General features: G+C 41.0%; 1 protein-coding gene across 5 annotated transcripts in view; it reads left to right on the plus strand.

Annotated features, from left to right (window-relative positions):
• The first annotated feature begins 1,477 nt into the window (after positions 1–1,477).
• LOC117339969 overlaps positions 1,478–22,186 on the plus strand; it is a 46,964-nt gene continuing 26,255 nt past the window's right edge. For 4 of the 5 annotated variants that reach the window (XM_033901692.1, XM_033901695.1, XM_033901696.1 and 1 more), the window contains exon 1: positions 1,479–1,640. In XM_033901692.1, the coding sequence (XP_033757583.1) occupies positions 1,598–1,640 (43 nt within the window). In that variant the 5' untranslated portion in view covers positions 1,479–1,597. Of the gene's footprint in view, positions 1,641–22,186 lie in introns of all 5 variants that reach the window. The other variant, XM_033901693.1, reaches the window with a different exon arrangement.

Here is a 22,186-nt window from a genome sequence, read left to right on the forward strand (position 1 = left end):
TGGACTACGTAAAATCTACGCATTTCCCCCCAAAAATGTGTGGAAACGACTAGTAAATCGCTCAATTAATTACACCGAAGATAAATTGTTAAGAGAAAGATTATGCGTCGACGGAGATTTCATTCGTTTTCAAGATGTACATTGTACATACCGTTCACCATACATATTATGGAATATGCCATGTACGCAGACAATACGTTACGCAGCCAAAATGCTAACTTTTACGCCAACATGGATTGAATCGAAATGTGAAAATTGTGAGGATCTATATATTGATCCTATATTGCATTTTGTGTCAAAGTGTCATACTACGAAACACCTTAGATTGAGATTTATGGAAAAAGTTCTTGCGTCATACGGACCCGAAGTTTGTATTTACCTTGATAACCTATCTCATGAATATTTTCTGAGAATACTATTCGGTACAAACTGTCATGCCTTCAAAACCATCTTTGAATCCGAAGAAATGTATCTACTGTTTTTGAAAGACGCTGCAGAGTTTTTGGAAAGAGCATACAAATGCTTTAACCAAATGTCCAAAAAAAAAAATGAAAGTATCCTATGAAATGAACTCTTCCTACATTTAACTAATAATAGACAATCAACTAAAATGTAGAAAACCAACGATTGTAAAGATTTAAAACACTTTATTTTTTTTGTAAATCTCATTTAATTGAGGAATAAAAGAATTGATTGATTCATTGATTGATGCAACGCAGTTTTGATTGGTTTAAAACCATGTATTATTTTCCAATAATACACGCTCGTGCCAATAATACACGCTCGTGAGTCACGGCTGTTACAATTTTATATATCTAAAATTCACCCGTTTCATAAAAGGTTACTATAGCCGAGTGGGCTAATGGGTTAGTCTTTCAATACATTTTTATCACGACTCGAGTTCGAATCCTACGGAGGCCCCCTTCTTTTTCTTTCTTTTTTTTATTCTTTTTTTTTTTTAATTTTCAAAATCAATGCCAAATGATAGATGCTTTTGATCGTAGTACTGTATTGCCTGTATATTTCATCAATAAATAATGCAATACTCAAGAAATAAATTACAAGGTTTTCTTGGGGTTTCTTTGCTGTTTTTCTATTAGAAAGAGGTCGATCTCAGAACTAAACAGTACATGGTAGAATAGAAATAATCAACTTTGACTCGTGTATTGTTGCAGGATATACAACTCGGACTCGGATATTTTGCAATTTTAATTAATAACTCAGGCCTGCGGCCTTCGTTATTAATTTAATTGCAAAATATCCTCGTCCTCGTTGTATATCCTGCAACAATACACGAATCATCGCTAACATGTAGCATATGATGCTATTACTGGTTGATTATGTTTGGTGATGCAACATTATCTCAAACTGGGAAATATGAAGCATGTGTAAAATTTAGGGAGTGTGTGTGTCAGAGTGAGATGTCACTAATATCCCGTGGCGAGCCCCTCACTAAAAAGTCGCTGCCTTCTGTTCCGCAAGCCGTTCATCATTTGAGCCATAGCGGCCTTCGGATGCACACGCTGTACATTCCATAGGAATACTTGCCGACTTTTAGCTAAAACTTTACCAAGGGATATACCAGACGACAAACAAAATGCTTCATCTTATTGGATTTGTTGTCCTTGTTACTTTCGCAGGTAAGCTGCTGTTTTTTATTTACACATTTGCATGTATTTTGTTGTTGTTTTTTTATAACAGGGACTCCCGTTTTACAAGGGCCTTTTCATACCTTGTGGTACAACGCAAATTCTTGTTGCTCAGGCGAATTTCTTTTGTGTGCTCATAGAAGCAAGGTCGCGAACCACATTCAAATCTAGACACAATGAACGAAACCTGTTGTCTGGACGTGTAGGTCTCATCTAAGTCCGGCCTTACCGGTCACGAGTAGAAACCGATCGGTGCCGATTTCCATGGAAACCAACGCCCTTTCTACACTTGCTTGATGAGCTAACGCGTTGTCTGTGTAACGATCGGTCTACACTTGTAGCTGGCGATGCGTGTCCCAACTGTATATAAGTGGAGTAAAACGTGAGACAATGACATTTGGACTTCATACACTTGCCATGTGACTTGCCAGAATTGTCTCTAAGATTCCCATGTACTAGACAATTTCGGTAAGGTACATAACTGGCGCTTATATATATATAATTGGTGATGTAGTAATTATATATATACTATATACACGTTAGGGATCGTCATGGTTCCCGCCCTTATTTTTTTTTATGTATACACGTGAAGGGTCGTCGTAATTCCCGCCAAACAGCTAATTACATGACACTAAAACAAATGTTTTTCGTCGGTAACTCTGTAAAAAGATTTGTACGTAACGCATATATGTAAACAATAGATACAATTTCTAGTGTTTTTTAATTGCCTAAAATATACAAATATACACGTATATGAATCGTGCTAATTTTTTGTGCAAGAAGATGTTGAACTCATTATAGAAATGGATTATGAAGAAAATTGTCTGCACTCCATCTGTTCGAGACTAAGTATTCTGTATTTGATGAGGTATCTACGCTATATATTACATTGTCCCTATCTTGCTGAGTTTCTGGTAGGGGTATCCCCAACCACTCTCGCATCTCCCTCGCCGTTGAGATCATTCATTTGGATCAAATACATAGCTTTTAATATACTGTTATTATATCAATATTATATGTAACCAATAGTACATGATTTGACTAAGTATAGCCTTTTATATTTAATATAACTTATGTCAGTGAATTGTATCATGCAAATCTTATTTTCGAAGCCAATAATATCCTGGCTATATGTACAAACTCTGAACTCGTTCTCCACTTTGTAATTTCTATTGCTGTTCACGTATATTACGACTTTGTATATTATAACATGTGCTAATGGGCAATATGGCCCACAGTTAATAAAGAAATTGAAATTGAAATTGATAAGAGAATCAGATAGTATACTTTTTGAGAAAACGTCATTAGTACATGTATTATTATAGCGCCCGCTCTTACGGCCTTTCAGATGACGATGAAAACGTCAGAAACGGCACTGTACCTGTATGTACAAAGTTGTACCACAGGAAGGCGGGCCACTTAAAACTAATGAAGGATATGTTTTACTGACAGCTAGCCCATGGGGCAACAGTGTCACGCGTGTCACACTGGTAGACTAGCAAAGCCAGGCACAAGTCCAGAAGATATTAAAGAAACACTCTTTCATGTGACAATTGTGTCCCGCGTAGGAAAAGGTTATCGCTGACTCGCTCAGGTAGACGGACTCGCTTTCAGCTGAGATCTAGACAATCACACACATTGTTCCACGCTTTGCTTCCCCAGTCGATCATGTACATGCAGCACTGATATAAATATGAGAAGTATTATTTATAGAGGGGTTCAAGAGGAGACAAATGGAGACCAGCGAAGCTTTGAAGCAAAGGAAGTTTACTCGATGGTAACATTATAACCTTGCATACATGCACGTGAAGGGGGTGATAGGGGGTTTGGAAAAAAAATGGAGACATGATATTGAGAAGGGATAAACACGACTTAAAACGGTGTTTTTGTGTATTCTATTTTGACGTGCATCCATATAATATGATAAGGAATATTTCTGGATAAACATTATATTTCATCCCAAACTCTTAAACTCTTTCTGGAACGTTACGCCCAGTCAATTTAAACTATTAATAGAAACCGACACTTTTCGGAATTTACTGTCGACCCCTATCCTAACATTCCTATTAGATGTAGAATCGAGGAATTGTTTTCATTGCAATAAACAAGGATACAATTGTGTCTGGTGTTCCGGTGGTTATAATTATATTTGTTATCTGGATCTTGGGGAATTGGCACAACTTCTCAACCCAGAATAGATGGCATGTCCATGTGCGTTGTCACATGCTTCCATTCCGCGGTCAGTAGAGATGTTACAAACAGGTACGCACATTACATGTCCCACATCCTGTGTACCAGTCCTATGTACCACACCCTGTGTACCAGTCCTATGTACCACGCCCTGTGTACCAGTCCTATGTACCACACCCTGTGTACCAGTCCTATGTCCCACGACCTTTGTATAGTCCTATGTACCACGCCCTGTATACCAGTCCTATGTGTACCAGTCCTGTGTACCACGCCCTGTGTACCAATCCTATGTCCCACGCCCTGTGTACCAGTCCTATGTACCACACCCTGTGTACCAATCCTAGCAAATTACTCTTTTTGATGCAATAGATTTGGCAAGAATTGTTAAGAATTACTCTTTTTTTGCTCAAAAATGGGCCAAATTACTATTTTTGAATTTGAAAGGTTGGCAGGTCTGTACCAGTCCTATGTACCACACCCTGTGAACCAGTCATATGTGTACAGCCTGTGTACCAGTCCTATGTACCACGCCCTGTGTACCAGTCCTATGTACCACACCCTGTGTACCAGTCCTATGTACCACACCCTGTGAACCAGTCATATGTGTACAGTCCTATGTGTATACCAGTCCTATGTACCACGCCCTGTGTACCAGTCCAATGTACCACATCCTGTGTACCAGTCCTATGTACCACACCCTGTGAACCAGTCCTATGTACCACACTCTGTGTACCAGTCCTATGTACAGTCCTATGTGTACCAGTCCTATGTACCACGCCCTGTGTACCAGTCCAATGTCCCACGCCCTGTGTACCAGTCCTATGTACCACACCCTGTGTACCAATCCTATGTACCACGCCCTGTGTACCAATCCTATGTCCCACGCCCTGTGTACCAGTCCTATGTCCCACAACCTGTGTACCAGTCCTATGTACCACACCCTGTGTACCAGTCCTATGTACCACACCCTGTGTACCAGTCCTATGTCCCACGCCCTGTGTACCAGTCCTATGTCCCACACCCTGTGTACCAGTCCTATGTACCACGCCCTGTGTACCAGTCTAGTCCCTATGTCGTCCTCCACACCTGTGTACAGTCCTATGTCCCACCCTACCGTCTATGTACCAGTCCTGTGTACCATCTATGCCACCCCTGTGTACCCCGTCTCTATGTACCCACAACCTGTGTACCACCATGCTGTCACCTATGTACCACGCCCTGTGTACCAGTCCTATGTACCACGCCCTGTGTACCAGTCCTATGTCCCACAACCTGTGTACCAGTCCTATGTCCCACACGCCCTGTGTACCAGTCCTATGTCCCACACCCTGTGTACCAGTCCTATGTACCACACCCTGTGTACCAGTCCTATGTACCCACCCTGTGTACCAGTCCTATGTACCACACCCTGTGTACCAGTCCTATGTACCACACCCTGTGTACCAGTCCTATGTACCACACCCTGTGTACCAGTCCTATGTGTACCAGTCCTATGTGTACCAGTCCTATGTACCACGCCCTGTGTACCAGTCCTATGTACCACGCCCTGTGTACCAGTCCTATGTACCACACCCTGTGTACCAGTCCTATGTACCACGCCCTGTGTACCAGTCCTATGTACCACGCCCTGTGTACCAGTCCTTGTGTACCAGTCCTATGTACCACGCCCTGTACCCCAGTCCTATGTGTACCAGTCCTATGTACCACGCCCTATGTACCACGCCCTGTGTACCAGTCCTATGTACCACACCCTGTACCCCAGTCCTATGTACCAGTCCTATGTGTACCAGTCCTATGTACCACGCCCTGTGTACCAGTCCTATGTACCACGCCCTGTGTACCAGTCCTATGTACCACGCCCTGTGTACCAGTCCTATGTACCACACCCTGTACCCCAGTCCTATGTGTACAGTCCTATGTTTACCAGTCCTATGTACCACACCCTGTGTACCAGTCCTATGTACCACGCCCTGTGTACCAGTCCTATGTACCACACCCTGTACCCCAGTCCTATGTGTACAGTCCTATGTGTACCAGTCCTATGTACCACGCCCTGTGTACCAGTCCTATGTACCACGCCCTGTGTACCAGTCCTATGTCCCACGCCCTGTGTACCAGTCCTATGTACCACACCCTGTACCCCAGTCCTATGTGTACAGTCCTATGTGTACCAGTCCTGTGTACCACGCCCTGTGTACCAGTCCTATGTACCACGCCCTGTGTACCAGTCCTATGTACCACGCCCTGTGTACCAGTCCTATGTACCACGCCCTTTGTACAGTCCTATGTGTAGCTGTATGATGCCCGCCTTGGTTTGTTGTGAAACGCACAACAAAGCAAAGAAATCAAGATATGTTATACAGTAATTAAGCAATGTTTTTGATTAATTACCGAGAATAAACTATGAATCCACACAAGACGTTTGCATTTTATTAATGAGATACATGTTAAATATATATTGCTCTCCGTTTTATCTGTTTTACGGTACCTCGCCACGATAACCCCCGTTGGTTGGCTTGCTGCGACTTTGTGATATATTGAATCTCTTTGATAACGCGTTGTCTGGCTTGAAGATACACAGCATCTTGTAACATGTGTTGGACACCGGAAGAAAAAAGTAAAGTAACGGCTTCATCTGTCAGAAACGCATTCCCGGGATAGCAATCGTTTCTGTCATAGCTGACACGAAACAGACTCGTCACCTGCTTGTACTTTCCACACACTCCAAACCGAACAAAAATGTACATACACATATTAAATGACATACAATGATTAAGAAGAAAACAATAAGGAAATAATATAGAGAGGGGATTCGTACACCAACATTGATGAATTTGGCGTTATAAACACCGAACGTGCTTGATCATGATGGTGTAGTTTATAATCTTATAAATGAAATATGAATCATACTCCCTTACTTGATTATGCACGAGACTTCCATTTACACGTGCCCAACTCGTATAATAGAACGCAAGACTCGTAACTGGCTAAAAACGTTGATGATCTCATTCTACTCACAGGGGTCCGTTATTCGGTTAAGTATCTGACTACGGCCAAATATCTCACCCTAGTGATTATACTGATGTTTGAAATGTTCAAGTACATCTCGAGTTAAGTAAGACTTGTCACACTCCTCTCCGTTCTACTTTGAGAAAGTCTCGCAAAGTTACAACGGTATATGACATATCAAAGTGTTGGTCTCCAGCTGTCGCTCCCACGCAAAGCCCCCTTCCCCGCCTCATTCAACACGCTGCCGACTAACCCTTGTGGATAGGGATTCTATACATCGGGAGTTCATGAGTCACTGGCAAACGATGTATTAGGTCAGGGCAATAAAGAGATTTAGTACTATTATGGGGTGGAGGTCGGAACTCTTCGAAGAAACTTGATCGATTTTGTATGCATGCAGGACGGACACTTCTCCATATAAATCGCTTTAGATGATGACACTCTCTAATACTGGTACCTCTTGGGATGCTACTTCACAGAAAGGCCAATATTTCCCATTAGTCATACGTCAGGTGTGTAGTTAACTTATAAATTGGGGTCAAGGTCTGTATCTACTTCCGGTTCTTACGCACGTGCTCCATCTCAAGAACAAAGTTTGTCACATGAAACCTATCCACGCGTGGTGCCAACTTTACTTTAGTCTAATGTCTAAAGTTTTCATTAACACCACACTATTCACATTATAGACCGAACCAATAGAACAATATTAGCCCCTACTGTACACCTTTGTAACACGTGATAATCTGACGATGCATCGACTATGGAATTGGAGTAGGCTATTGGTCTTGGCTATTGGTGGTTGGTCGACAATTACAGTTAGTATTGTTTACAGAGCTGTCGACCAATCAGATCCCATTGCATACCACTCTAAAATATACAGACTGACTTCCGTTGCACATTCGATGCACCGTCCGCTTTGATCCATTTTCTCATCTTTAAAGCATCGTCACATGACAAAAGAATAACATGCATTGATATTTTAAGGATTTTAAACCGATTTACGTTACCGATGTTTGTGTGATTTTGATATTTTAATCAGATTGAACTTAAATCCAAAGTGAATCAAAGCTCACCGCCACTTCCCGACTTTTCGGGTGGTACATTTTGTTGATCAACAATAAGAGTAGGGGCTAATATTTTTCTATAAATACTACCGGAAGCAGACGGCTGTGATCTGTTTTCCATCCCTGGAGTGTCGTCAGATTCCTTTCTGCGCTGATTCCATTGCGCCAGCTGGTAGTTCTGTGGTTTTCTCCATAACCGTTTTACCGTCTCCAGGCGCTTCAATATCTTCTAAAATTTTCTCTTGTAAAGACATGACGATTTTATTCGATGACGAATCTATACTTATGTAGCATTATTGTGTGGGTATTGTGGGGGTTTGTTTTGGTATTAAGTAATTCGCCAGTTTTTTTATAGGTAAAACTATGAATCTTTATTCCCTGTATAATTGATAACGTCACTGTATTGGTGGTCTGTCAGTTAAAGTGATCACGATCGAGGGACTACTTGTATCACAGGCAGCTGTTGATATAGTAGGAGGAGGGGTTAATATTTGTCTATAAATACTTATTTATTGTGATTTGGTATTCTCTGTTCTTATTGTGTCGACTTATCGCAATGAAATAAGTGACAATTTCCAGAAATACCGAAACATATAACGAAGATATGAGGAGAGATGGAGACATGAGGAATTTGTATGTATATTAACAAGATTTAAATTACTACTCATATGGTATGATAGTATACAACAATGGTTAATACCCGAGGAATTAATGTGACGCACAGTGAACTCTAGAGAAATTACAACTTATGTGTTGAACTTGGCCCTGTTGACGGGATTGGCCTCGGACTTGAATTGTTTTTTGGTAAAGAATGTGATCTGGCCATCGTTACAGGGCAACGGGGCTACGTATTTTATTCTAACGGAAGTGAAGGAGTTGTGGGTAATTTGGAGGAGACATTCTGAACTTGTTATATATATCGTTTTATCCTGTGACATTTAACATCTGAAACATGTTACACAGATGTATACGCGTGAGAAACACAGACTCAGAAATAGATAACCGGGAAAAGGTCAAATCAAACAAACTAGTAAAGTAGTAAGAGTAAGTGAAATACATTCAATATTATATTTACCCTCTTGGAATTGTGTGCTACTCTATAAATTTACTGTCGGATTTCAAAGATGTGTTGTACTTGATCATATGATTAAATAATTTCTAGGTGGTTTGAAATCAAAAACTTAAATCTTGGTGTTAAATTGATAGTTTCTCGTTCTTTTTTTCACAAGGTGTAAATTCCTGGCCGATGTTCATGTTTGTGTCATATTGATTGATACTAACACTAGCTGCATGAATATACACGATATATAATTAACGTACATTATATAAATAAGTAAACAGAAATAAAAAAAAAGATTGTTCATAATATCTTTATTAATGAACTTTGACCTTTTCGTGATTTCCACTGTAAGGCTAGGACAGCCCGGGATCAGTATGCGATCACCAGCCTTGTACGGTAATTGGAGGGGCGTCAAATTGGCTGGATCCATATAAACGAGACTTGTACAGAAAAAGGCATATCTGTCTCCAGAGCAATGAGAAACGTCAGGATAAAAGAACGCTGTACAAGATGATACCTTTAATATACTATTCTCACACGGCTAGTTTTAAATCAAGCCATCTGTATGTAATGTAAATTGTATACGTACCTTGTAGTGCTTTACATGTTCAACAGTCTTTTTGAATGTATAGCACAGTTACACAATTCAAGAAAAAAAAAAACCCAGGAGAATGCTGCCATATACGCCATACACACGTGTACATTACAATTCATTTTAAATGTTTATTGTTCAATTCTAATTACATCAGTATTTTCAACGGCAATAAATATAAAAACATAGTAGCGTATTAAAATTTTACTGGATTAAAACTGTCCAGTAAATAATAACTGTTTTATGAATAGATAAGTTCGTCGTATAATCTCAGTTAGTAACTAATATGAAAATAGGATTTTTATCTTCTGACATTTTTAATGAAATTTTTTCGAGATATACTTCTCTCACTTTATCATATAGATGGTATTTATAGAAAAATGCGGATTTCGTTGTAAGTAGAATTACAAACTTTACAGACTGTTTTGGTTTCTGTTTCTCGAGAAGCTGTAAAATGTGCTGGTCTGTACTGTCATATTTCTGTCCGTGGACACTTTGCACTGGATGACACGCGATGGGCCTCTCGTAGGTTGTTCAGTGAGCTGGTCACCAACTACTTCAAGACGACCCCGCCTCAAATTGACTCTGGCTGTTCACGGAGCGATAAACCGAGCAAACAAGCGAATAAAATCCATATAAAATACCAAGAACAGTAACGACAACTCTTTTACAGTGCTACTTCCCGGGGTCAAGAACAGTAACGACAACTCTTGTAGTGCTACCCCCGGGGTCAAGAACAGTAACGACAACTCTTTTATAGTGCTACCCCCCGGGGTCAAGAACAGTAACGACAACTCTTTTGTAGTGCTACCCCCCGGGGTCAAGAACAGTAACGACAACTCTTATAGGGCTACCCCCCGGGGTCAAGAACAGTAACGACAACTCTTTTACAGTGCTACCCCCCGGGGTCAAGAACAGTAACGACAACTCTTTTGTAGTGCTACCCCCCGGGGTCAAGAACAGTAACGACAACTCTTATAGGGCTACCCCCCGGGGTCAAGAACAGTAACGACAACTCTTTTACAGTGCTACCCCCCCGGGGTCAAGAACAGTAACGACAACTCTTTTGTAGTGCTACCCCCCGGGGTCAAGAACAGTAACGACAACTCTTTTCTAGTGCTACCTCCCGGGGGACAAGAACAGTTACGACAACTCTTTTATAGTGCTACCTCCCGGGGGTAAGAACAGTAACGACAACTCTTTTGTAGTGCTACCTCCCGGGTGTAAGAACAGTAACGACAACTTTTTTTGTAGTGCTACCTCCCGGGGGACAAGAACAGTAACAACTCTTTTATAGTGCTACCTCCCGGGGGATAAGAACAGTAACGACAACTCTATTGTAGTGCTACCTCCCGGGGGACAAGAACAGTAACAACTCTTTTATAGTGCTACCTCCCGGGGGATAAGAACAATAACGACAACTCTTTTATAGTGCTACCTCCCGGGGGCATTGTCATCGAATGTATGCATTTGTAATATGTATGGAGGGCGGGTATCTACATGTACATACATGAATGTAGCATGACGCATTACGTAAAATAAATTATGACAATGAGGCTTGAAGGAGCAAAATGTATAACTATATGTTAATATATGATAGTACTGCGGGCACTGCAAAATATGTCCGATATCTATACACTACTAATCAAGTCTCGCTTTTGAAAACGAGAATGTATTGATATACTGGGATATGGCCATGGTCCAGCGTGCAGCATGGCCGGTCGATATCCGCGATGAGGGACTGAGAATCCAAAAGATAAAAAAGTCCGATAGAAATGGACAGACGATTGCTGACGAGAAAGGTCTGTTTAGTTGTATGTATATACTCCAGATTACATTCGCTTCTATACATGTCACTGGTATCAAGAGATGGCAACTATGCCGGGGATAAATTCTGTCTGAGAGAAGCGGGAGCCGTCACATCTGTTCAAAGTCAAAGTAAAGATTTTCTCTTTTCCAAACCTCCGATTATATAGATATATATATACATTCCGGAAAGGATAAGAGGAACAGTAGAACAGTTCCTTATCTAACATATCTAGAGAAGACGGAATTCCACAATGCAGTTTTTACGGGCGTTGGCACTATGGGCTTACGATCATTTCTTGTAAATAGTGATAGCATTTTGAAGAAAATGATTAAGACGAAATTTGATTTTAGTTTTATTTCGAACTTATCTTGAAAAATCACAATGTATCATAGTATCCGACATGTTGTTTTCTTTATTGGAGAGTCTAGGCTGACCGCTCATACCGTGAAAATAAGATAAAGTTCGTGCCAAGAGGGCAAGTCCTTATAGACAATGACGTATGGTATAGCAGACATGTTTGATTTTCTCATATATTAGGTTTGAAATAGCAAATTATAGTTTTGTTTGCTGTATAACTCGGAAGACTTTTTTCACGAGATCTAGACGAGACTGGCAAACATCAGAATAATGGGCAGACTCTGCCGCACTCCGAAGGACTTTAGCAGATACACGAGACTAGGAGCACCGACCAATAATCTATTGACAACTTACTGTGCCGGTGTCGTATGGATCATAATAGATATATATGCGGACACAGAAGCTATAGATATATCTCTTATTAACTTAATGTCCTAAGCGTGTACATCAATAACTATTTCCATTTTTCAACTCGTAGAGATAAACATCACAGCAGACGGGAAATAACGGAGTTGTCTCTGTGTCTGTTATCGATCCAGGGAACATATACTCTATAGTATAACGGAGTTGTCTCTGTGTCTGTTATCGATCTAGGGAACATATACTCTATAGTATAACGGAGTTGTCTCTGTGTCTGTTATCTATCTATGGAACATATACTCTATAGTATAACGGAGTTGTCTCTGTGTCTGTTATCTATCCAGGGAACATATACTCTATAGTATAACGGAGTTGTCTCTCTGTCTGCTATCTATCTAGGGAACATATACTCTATAGTATAACGGAGTTGTCTCTGTGTCCGCTATCTATCTAGGGAACATATACTCTATAGTATAACGGTGTTGTCTCTGTCTGTTATCTATCTAGGGAACATATACTCTATAGTATAACGGAGTTGTCTCTGTGTCTGTTATCTATCTAGGGAACATATACTCTATAGTATAACGGAGTTTTCTCTGTCTGTTATCTATCTAGGGAACATATACTCTATAGTATAACGGAGTTGTCTCTGTGTCTGCTATCTATCTAGGGAACATATACTCTATAGTATAACGGAGTTGTCCCTCTGTCTGTTATCTATCTAGGGAACATATACTCTATAGTATAACGGAGTTGTCCCTCTGTCTGCTATCTATCTAGGGAACATATACTCTATAGTATAACGGAGTTGTCTCTGTCTGTTATCTATCTAGGGAACATATACTCTATAGTATAACGGAGTTGTCTCTGTGTCTGTTATCTATCTAGGGAACATATAATCTATAGTATAACGGAGTTTTCTCTGTGTCTGTTATCTATCTAGGGAACATATACTCTATAGTATAACGGAGTTGTCTCTGTGTCTGTTATCTATCTAGGGAACATATACTCTATAGTATAACGGAGTTGTCTCTGTGTCTGTTATCTATCTAGGGAACATATACTCTATAGTATAACGGAGTTGTCTCTGTCTGCTATCTATCTAGGGAACATATACTCTATAGTATAACGGAGTTGTCTCTGTCTGTTATCTATCTAGGGAACATATACTCTATAGTATAACGGAGTTGTCTCTGTCTGTTATCTATCTAGGGAACATATACTCTATAGTATAACGGAGTTGTCCCTCTGTCTGCTATCTATCTAGGGAACATATACTCTATAGTATAACGGAGTTGTCTCTGTCTGTTATCTATCTAGGGAACATATACTCTATAGTATAACGGAGTTGTCCCTCTGTCTGCTATCTATCTAGGGAACATATACTCTATAGTATAACGGAGTTGTCTCTGTCTGTTATCTATCTAGGGAACATATACTCTATAGTATAACGGAGTTGTCTCTCTGTCTGTTATCTATCTAGGGAACATATACTCTATAGTATAACGGAGTTGTCTCTGTCTGTTATCTATCTAGGGAACATATACTCTATAGTATAACGGAGTTGTCTCTGTCTGTTATCTATCTAGGGAACATATACTCTATAGTATAACGGAGTTGTCTCTGTGTCTGCTATCTATCTAGGGAACATATACTCTATAGTATAACGGAGTTGTCTCTGTGTCTGTTATCTATCTAGGGAACATATACTCTATAGTATAACGGAGTTGTCTCTGTCTGTTATCTATCTAGGGAACATATACTCTATAGTATAACGGAGTTGTCTCTGTGTCCGCTATCTATCTAGGGAACATATACTCTATAGTATAACGGAGTTGTCTCTGTGTCCGCTATCCATCTAGGGAACATATACTCTATAGTATAACGGAGTTGTCTCTGTCTGTTATCTATCTAGGGAACATATACTCTATAGTATAACGGAGTTGTCTCTGTCTTGTCTGTTATCTATCTAGGGAACATATACTCTATAGTATAACGGAGTTGTCTCTGTCTGCTATCTATCTAGGGAACATATAATCTATAGTATAACGGAGTTGTCTCTGTGTCTGCTATCTATCTAGGGAATATATACTCTATAGTATAACGGAGTTGTCTCTGTGTCTGCTATCTATCTAGGGAACATGTACTCTATAGTATAACGTAGCGAACGCATACTGAATACATAATCCTGTTTAACAGTATATGGTCTGTGCTGGTTACATATTTTTTCCCAAATTTTGATAATTATTTTATGTTTTTTTTTGCGTTTCATGTTGCTTCGTTGTACATGCTCTTTGTAGACCAAGGTTGATAACAAAGACTGTCTGTGTCATATTGTACCTACTTTAGTATGAACTACCCATCTCACATTATATGTTGATACATGTACATTTTGAATCGTGGATACTTCAGTGTGTATGGAAGTAGGTCACTGCGACCTCTGATTTGACTAATGATATTAAACAGTCATTAAATACACATTAAAAATGTGGTCCATCTCCAATCTGTATCTAACCTTGAAGAAAATTGGTCAATGGAAGTCTCGGTATACAGTGTTTGAAATATCTATACACTGATTTGTGATTTGACTTTTAAATCCACTTATTGGGACATTTTGCTCACAATTTTGCTTTTACTTACTATGCTGTTTTTTCTGGAATGACCAAGTTTAGCATACAGACAGATATTGAGATGGTAAATTGCAACCTAATAGACGGTCACTACTGCCCAAGGTTTGACCGCCGACCAGTCACCTTGAGTCCATTTCATTCTTGGAAAGGCAAATTGCAATTTTCAAAAATAGGTCACTGCTACCAATGTTTTTATTTTTGTTTTCTTTCAAAGTAAATATTGCTGTTAAAATTTGTGATTTTGTTTGAATATTTACACAGATTGTTTACAGTCCATCACACACTATCGCATCGTCGTGTTGGCACGTTCTTTTTGTCACACTGTCGCAACAACGGCAGGTGGCAGAAATACCTCATGCAGTAACATTGTACATGTATATACAAGCAGTTTATTATATTGCCTTCTGAAGTGACTCCAAGCACGGAAGAGAAAATGAAAAACTAGGCCACCATTAGACTTCTAGTCGACATTTACAGCCAAATTATTATAATCGAATACATAACATGAGTTAGTAAAAGTACCGCCGGCAAAGTTTGACACGAGGGCTTCTGTCGATCTGTAAAACCTTTCCTGTGTGACACTTCGGTGCGATTGATGAAGATTGTATTCCATCATTATCGATAGATGCTCTCGTTGGATTGGTGTCGACAGTACCCGCAGGCCATCCGCGGAAAACTGATTAATTACAGCTGTACATCGACACAAGTCTATCAAAAACCTATTTACCAAACTGTCACAATCTGTCTCAGTTCTTAATCTTCGACATTTGTGACCTTGGGCAAGACACTACCAAAGCTAAGTGTGGATAACAACGGACCTCCCTTATGTTGAGGTAGCCCCTCAAGGTCAACCTCACGGAGTCTTCTTTGACGCTTTACTCTATACCTGTATGACCACTGGCTTGAAAACCGTCAGTTTTAAACAAATACTGTTATTTTGATCGATTTATCAAATGCAACTCTTTTTCATCCGGATTAAATATAACCGGCATGCATGATATGTACCAATGTTATTTCTCGCACATGTGTCAGCATGGTTTGTACATCTGCCATCATGCCAAATAAACCAAAGAACACATAAAACGGGGTTGGTAAGATTTTCAAAGCAAATTTCAACGAATCAATCAGATAACTGGATTATATTCATGACTTAATTACATGGTTTTACTGAATTAAGTAAGTCCATTCTTAGCTGATGACGGAACGTAAAACAATACAAAACAAAAGTCTTTGTATAGGGTATATGACGTGACTGCGATTCAACCAATCGGGATAAGATGAAACCACGTGTGTGTCTACAAGATTGGTAATTCGTCACAATGTGTACAGATTATTGTTCCTATCTACAGTTCAATGGCGTTTGTCACTTTTAACTACATTGAGTTTCACTGAAGACAAAAATGGCTGATCATCACGTGACAATCATATGACACGAAACGTGATTCATTTGATGGTTTTCGCCCTTAATCAATGGGCTATCGCCGTGTCGTGGTTATATCCTTGGGCAAGATACCGACTGTGGTGGCAGACGACGGGCTCTCGTATGTCGCGGTGTCGTGGTTATATCCTTGGGCAAGATACCGACTGTGGTGGCAGGCGACGGGCTCTCGTATGTTATTTAGTGAGGTATACGTAGTCGCCAACTCCTACAAAGAGACTCCCTTCAAAATGACCCTGGCTGTTCACGGACGCGATAGATATATAATCAATGGAGACGTTTGTAATCTCGTTTTCGACAAAGTGACCAACATTCGCTTGATCGCCCACTAAAACATAGCCATACATTTTACACGAGGAGGTCAAGAATAGTGACCACTCGACGATGGACAATCGATCACGGACAAATGAGAAAGTCTGTGGATGTTAACGATATTGGTCTGCTTCCAACACAGGGTGATTAGGCTCCAGCCAACACTGGTCATCTGCCAACAATTCGGACATACATAAACTTGTAAAATGCTGACCAAGGATAAACACCATTACTTGGTAGAGTGTATAAAATTAGAAGGACGAGATCGCTGTCATTGATTTTCCGGAATCGGTGTCAGGTCTGCGTGTCCCTCCCTCGGGGTCACACACGCGGTCTGACATTTATGTTCTATAAGTACATTTAGTTAGTGACAAGATACATGAAATAGACATGAACTTGATGACAGGCCTGTATATTAATAGTTCATTGTGGTGAATCTTATATTAAAGTATAATCATAATCGGTTCACAGGTGCTGCCCACAGTAATTAACCCACAGGTTTGACGTTCGTACCGTTTACTGCCCACAGTAATTAACCCACAGGTTTGACGTTCGTACCGGTTACTGCCCACAGTAATTAACCCACCGGTTTGACGTTCGTACCGTTTACTGCCCACAGTAATTAACCCACAGGTTTGACGTTCGTACCGTTTACTGCCCACAGTAATTAACCCACAGGTTTGACGTTCGTACCGTTTACTGCCCACAGTAATTAACCCACAGGTTTGTTTGACGTTCGTACCGGTTACTACCCAAAGTAATTAACCCACAGGTTTGACGTTCGTACCGTTTACTGCCCCACAGTAATTAACCCACAGGTTTGACGTTCGTACCGTTTACTGCCCACAGTTATTAACCCACAGGTTTGACGTTCGTACCGGTTACTGCCCACAGTAATTAACCCACAGGTTTGACGTTCGTACCGTTTACTGCCCACAGGTTTGTTTGACGTTCGTACCGGTTACTGCCCACAGTAATTAACCCACAGGTTTGACGTTCGTACCGTTTACTGCCCACAGTAATTAACCCACAGGTTTGACGTTCGTTACGGTTACTGCCCACAGTAATTAACCCACAGGTTTGACGTTCGTACCGGTTACTGCCCACAGTAATTAACCCACAGGTTTGACGTTCGTACCGTTTACTGCCCACAGTAATTAACCCACAGGTTTGACGTTCGTACCGTTTACTGCCCACAGTAATTAACCCACAGGTTTGACGTTCGTACTGGTTACTGCCCACAGTAATTAACCCACAGGTTTGACGTTCGTACCGTTTACTGCCCACAGTAATTAACCCACAGGTTTGACGTTCGTTACGGTTACTGCCCACAGTAATTAACCCACAGGTTTGACGTTCGACCCACAGGTTTGACGTTCGTACCGTTTACTGCCCACAGTAATTAACCCACAGGTTTGACGTTCGTACTGGTTACTGCCCACAGTAATTAACCCACAGGTTTGACGTTCGTACCGGTTACTGCCCACAGTAATTAACCCAATGGTTTGACGTTCGTACCGGTTACTGCCCACAGTAATTAACCCACAGGTTTGACGTTCGTACCGGTCCTATCAGAATTTGAAATAATGCATCTCTGCATAACGCATCTCATCTTGGCCTTCATCTTTAGGATCCACGCCTGGTACATCAGTCATCCGTAGATGAAAGTCCCCAGCCTTTTGTCAGTTTCCAAGGACGGACACCTGCCAATAAGGGAATACATATTTTATAAAAAAAAAAAAACTGGCTAAAAGGGGAAAAAACATCTGTACCACTTCTTGTTGTGCTTACTGTCAACAATGCTACACCTGCCTCTTGGAAGAATGACAACAATTCAATAATGCGGCAGAGCTCTTCAAAGTTTTAAGTGTATGACTGTCGCACTACTAGCAGCTTTTAAAGCACAGTGGATGTCCTAAATGTCAAAATGGTGTGGCCGAATTCTCCTCATTGGATCCAACATCTTTCTTCTGAAAAAAAGCAACCAATATTAGAATATACTGACAATCTGTCGCCTAATTCTGTATAGATACTAGTACATGTACATGGTATTGGTGTTGCAGCTTATTTTACCCCAGTTTGAAACTTCTAGATACATGTATCTAAGAGATAGTTCATTGTTCTTTTGAGGAGTCCGAGTGATACCCGGTTGTTCATTATCGTGTAAGGAACCCGCCTCAAATTTTCGAATGTTTTACATAGACTTTATTAGTGTAATGTTTCGTAACAAATGGCTGTCGTTCAATTGTCAGGCTTTTAGAAAAAATCTTCCTGCAATAGGCAGAAACCAAAGGAATACGTCTCCTCGATGGGATGTTTATAATATGCATATGTCGCTTTCTAACCCATAACTGATCACTATTATACACGGAATCGTCTACTGTGTATGTAATTTGATAGCAAATAACAGGGTCTTTATTCGACATGTGTGTATGCCCATGCTACTTACATGAATAACAAATTAAAAAAATGTTTGCTTTATTTTATTAATCGAACGCAATTACTGCATTCCCATTGTTCATTGTGCGTTAGCACGAGTCTTTCAACGTTTATGACTTTTCCATTATACATACTGTATTTCGGATATGAGAGTGGTGATATGGAATACTATGCTGACGTAAATTGTTGAATTTCCTGTTAAACGCCCGGAACCGTGCGATAGCCAGTGTTCCACGCTGTTTAAATAATTTGTGATCCATGTAGAATGATTTTCATAAACAATATTAAAGTGATGTATTACTTTTTATACGGCATATACTTGTATCCATAGCTGTTCTGGGATGTAGTCATGCAGAAATTGAATTTCAATCAAATTTACAGCATAATACGAGACTAACGCTAAATTCTCTTAAGTGGCAGTGTCTGCTAATTTCCTGATTACTAATAAGTATATAAATGTATATACTGTACATGTATATTTGGATAGATCAAATCAACACGGTGGTTACGTTTCGCTGGCGTTTTAAGTCCTATGTTGTTTCTGAAACAGGATAGATATTGATGCAAAACTTGAAGAGTGAATGACATCAATTCAGACTTATAGAAAATGATCACAAGGACTTGTAAATACTGTTGGACCTTTGTACCGTGGGCTGGAAATTCGTGCCAAGTCCCTGTTTATACATCCAGTTGTATAAATTGATTTTATAAAACATTGTAAATGTCTGCCCGATTTAACCATTCATTCCCCGGGGCATTTGTACCCATATCTACTCGTCCCCACTAGTACTTAGTCAGTCTTCGAAACGAATAATTGGTGCAGAGGCCAGAGGCTTACATTGACAGTTAACAACAAATTTCAGTGTGTATATTGATAGCCTGGGGTTCCCTCCCATATGGCACGCTGTACTCAACAATGTACAATGTACCTCTCCCCCTTTCTAATGCATTATATGAATTGCCTCTTTACAAAATTGAAGCTAACCTCAGTAACTTGAATCGTTACGAATGTACATACATGTGGACGACCGCCGTGATCCTGTGACGTAGACGTACATTGTACATGTACATACATGTGGACGGCCGCCGTGATCCTGTGATGTAGACGTACATATATGTGGACGGCCGGCGTGATCCTGTGATGTAGACGTACATTGTACATGTACATACATGTGGACGGCCGCCGTGATCCTGTGATGTAGACGTACATGTGATGTAGACGTACATACATGTGGACGGCCGGCGTGACCCTGTGATGTAGACGTACATGTGATGTAGACGTACATACACGTGGACGGCCGGCGTGATCCTGTGATGTAGACGTACATACATGTGGACGGCCGGCGTGATCCTGTGATGTAGACGTACATACATGTGGACGGCCGGCGTGATCCTGTGATGTAGACGTACATTTGACGTAGACGTACATATATGTGGACGGCCGCCGTGATCCTGTGATGTAGACGTACATGTGATGTAGACGTACATGTGATGTAGACGTACATACACGTGGACGGCCGCCGTGATCCTGTGATGTAGACGTACATACATGTGGACGGCCGGCGTGACCCTGTGATGTAGACGTACATGTGATGTAGATGTACATACATGTGGACGGCCGGCGTCTGTTTTGACATCATATGATTGCATTACACACGCTGTTTTGTAAAGTACATAGTGTACATGGATCGTGGGGTTGGGGATCCGTGCCAAGTCCTGAAAGGTCGAGATTCCTAGCTCATAGATCAAGGTCAGATAATTTATCTTTTTACAGCTTGTGTAACATGAAATCGTCTCCTTTTGTGGCAGAGCTTGCAGAAATCTTCGATTAGACGTTATCTCAGAAATATCTACATTTCCATCCTCAGTATGTGTTGTCAGCTGGACCGAGATCCGAACGCCCTGTGAAGTAGAGACAGCTTGCATTCCAAGCAAATCCCGAAGCTTTACAAAATATTATAGAAATAACTCAGTTTTTACGTGTAGACCTGGTACATTATAGAACGCCCGTTTTTATCACTGGAAACGTTTGTCGATAAGTCGAGTCAGCAAGATGTGTTTTGAACTGAGGGCTCTGTAGGATTAATTTAGCCCCAAGGTGTGGACTTCTGTGCTTTAGTTAAAGTTTACTGACGGCCACCAATAAGTAACAATATGTTAACCTGTGAAGTATTCACATGAACATCTCGACCAATTCCGTCCAGACTCCATCAATCAGTTCTGGATTGTATGTCGAATTCAGTCTATTTTTGTGCAATAAGTAATGGATTACGATTATTAAAATGGCGGCGTCCATGGAAACACCAGTGGAAATTTTATGACGTCATATTTCCAGCTGGTGCTCCTTTATCCTAGTGGTAGAAACGTCCCCTTAGATATAGTTTGCTAGGTTTATTGCCCCTTGAACAGCCAGTGTCATTTTGAGGCAGGACTCCTTGTGGTAGTAGGTGGCTACCTCGCTGAACAACATACGGGAAGCCCGTCGCATGCCATCCATGTGTCTTTCCCAAGGACAAAACTGCGACAGCACAGCCTGACTGGTTTCTCAGCAACCAGGGAAACACAAACTGGCCCGATTATAGAGCGTCGAACCACACACCTTATCATTCATTATCATAAACGGGTTTAGCGTCCACTATTATGGCCTTACGGCCTTTCAGACGACTAGAAAAGATATTTCACATGAAGTTACGAAGCCGGCGCTCTAAACAACTGAGCCACCGCGGCCACTCACTTGGAGAACGAGAGATGGACGGCGGATGCTGTGTTAAGGTCGTTTCATTTTTCAAAAGAAACGCAACTGTATGTTTTTTTTTAATTCCGACGAAGGAAATATATTGGTTTCATGCATATTATTGGGCGTCGGGTCCCGTGCCGTGCCGTCCCCGTCCCGTCCCCGTGTCGTCCCCGTCACGTCCCCGTGTCGTCCCCGTCCCCATCCCCGTGTCGTCCCCGTCCCCGTCCCCGTGTCGTCCCCGTCCCCATCCCCGTGTCGTCCCGTCCCCGTGTCGTCCCGTCCCCGTCCCCGTGTCGTCCCGTCCCCGTCCCCATCCCCATCCCCGTCGTCCCGTTCCGCCCCTTCCCGTCCCGATGCAATGTTACTAGCCTAATCTCGGAAACTGCTTCGGGGTGTCGAGTGGTAGACTGGCCCACTGTCTCTAGAATATTAAAAGTATGAATAACATTGAGCTTTATGATTTTTGTCCCAAGGATATGTCTGATTCTAAGTTTCAGACTAGGAGCAGATAATCTAGTATTAGAATTTAGCTTGGAAAT

Source organism: Pecten maximus, chromosome 12 (assembly GCF_902652985.1).
Source record: "Pecten maximus chromosome 12, xPecMax1.1, whole genome shotgun sequence".
In the NCBI taxonomy this organism is placed as follows: domain Eukaryota; kingdom Metazoa; phylum Mollusca; class Bivalvia; order Pectinida; family Pectinidae; genus Pecten; species Pecten maximus.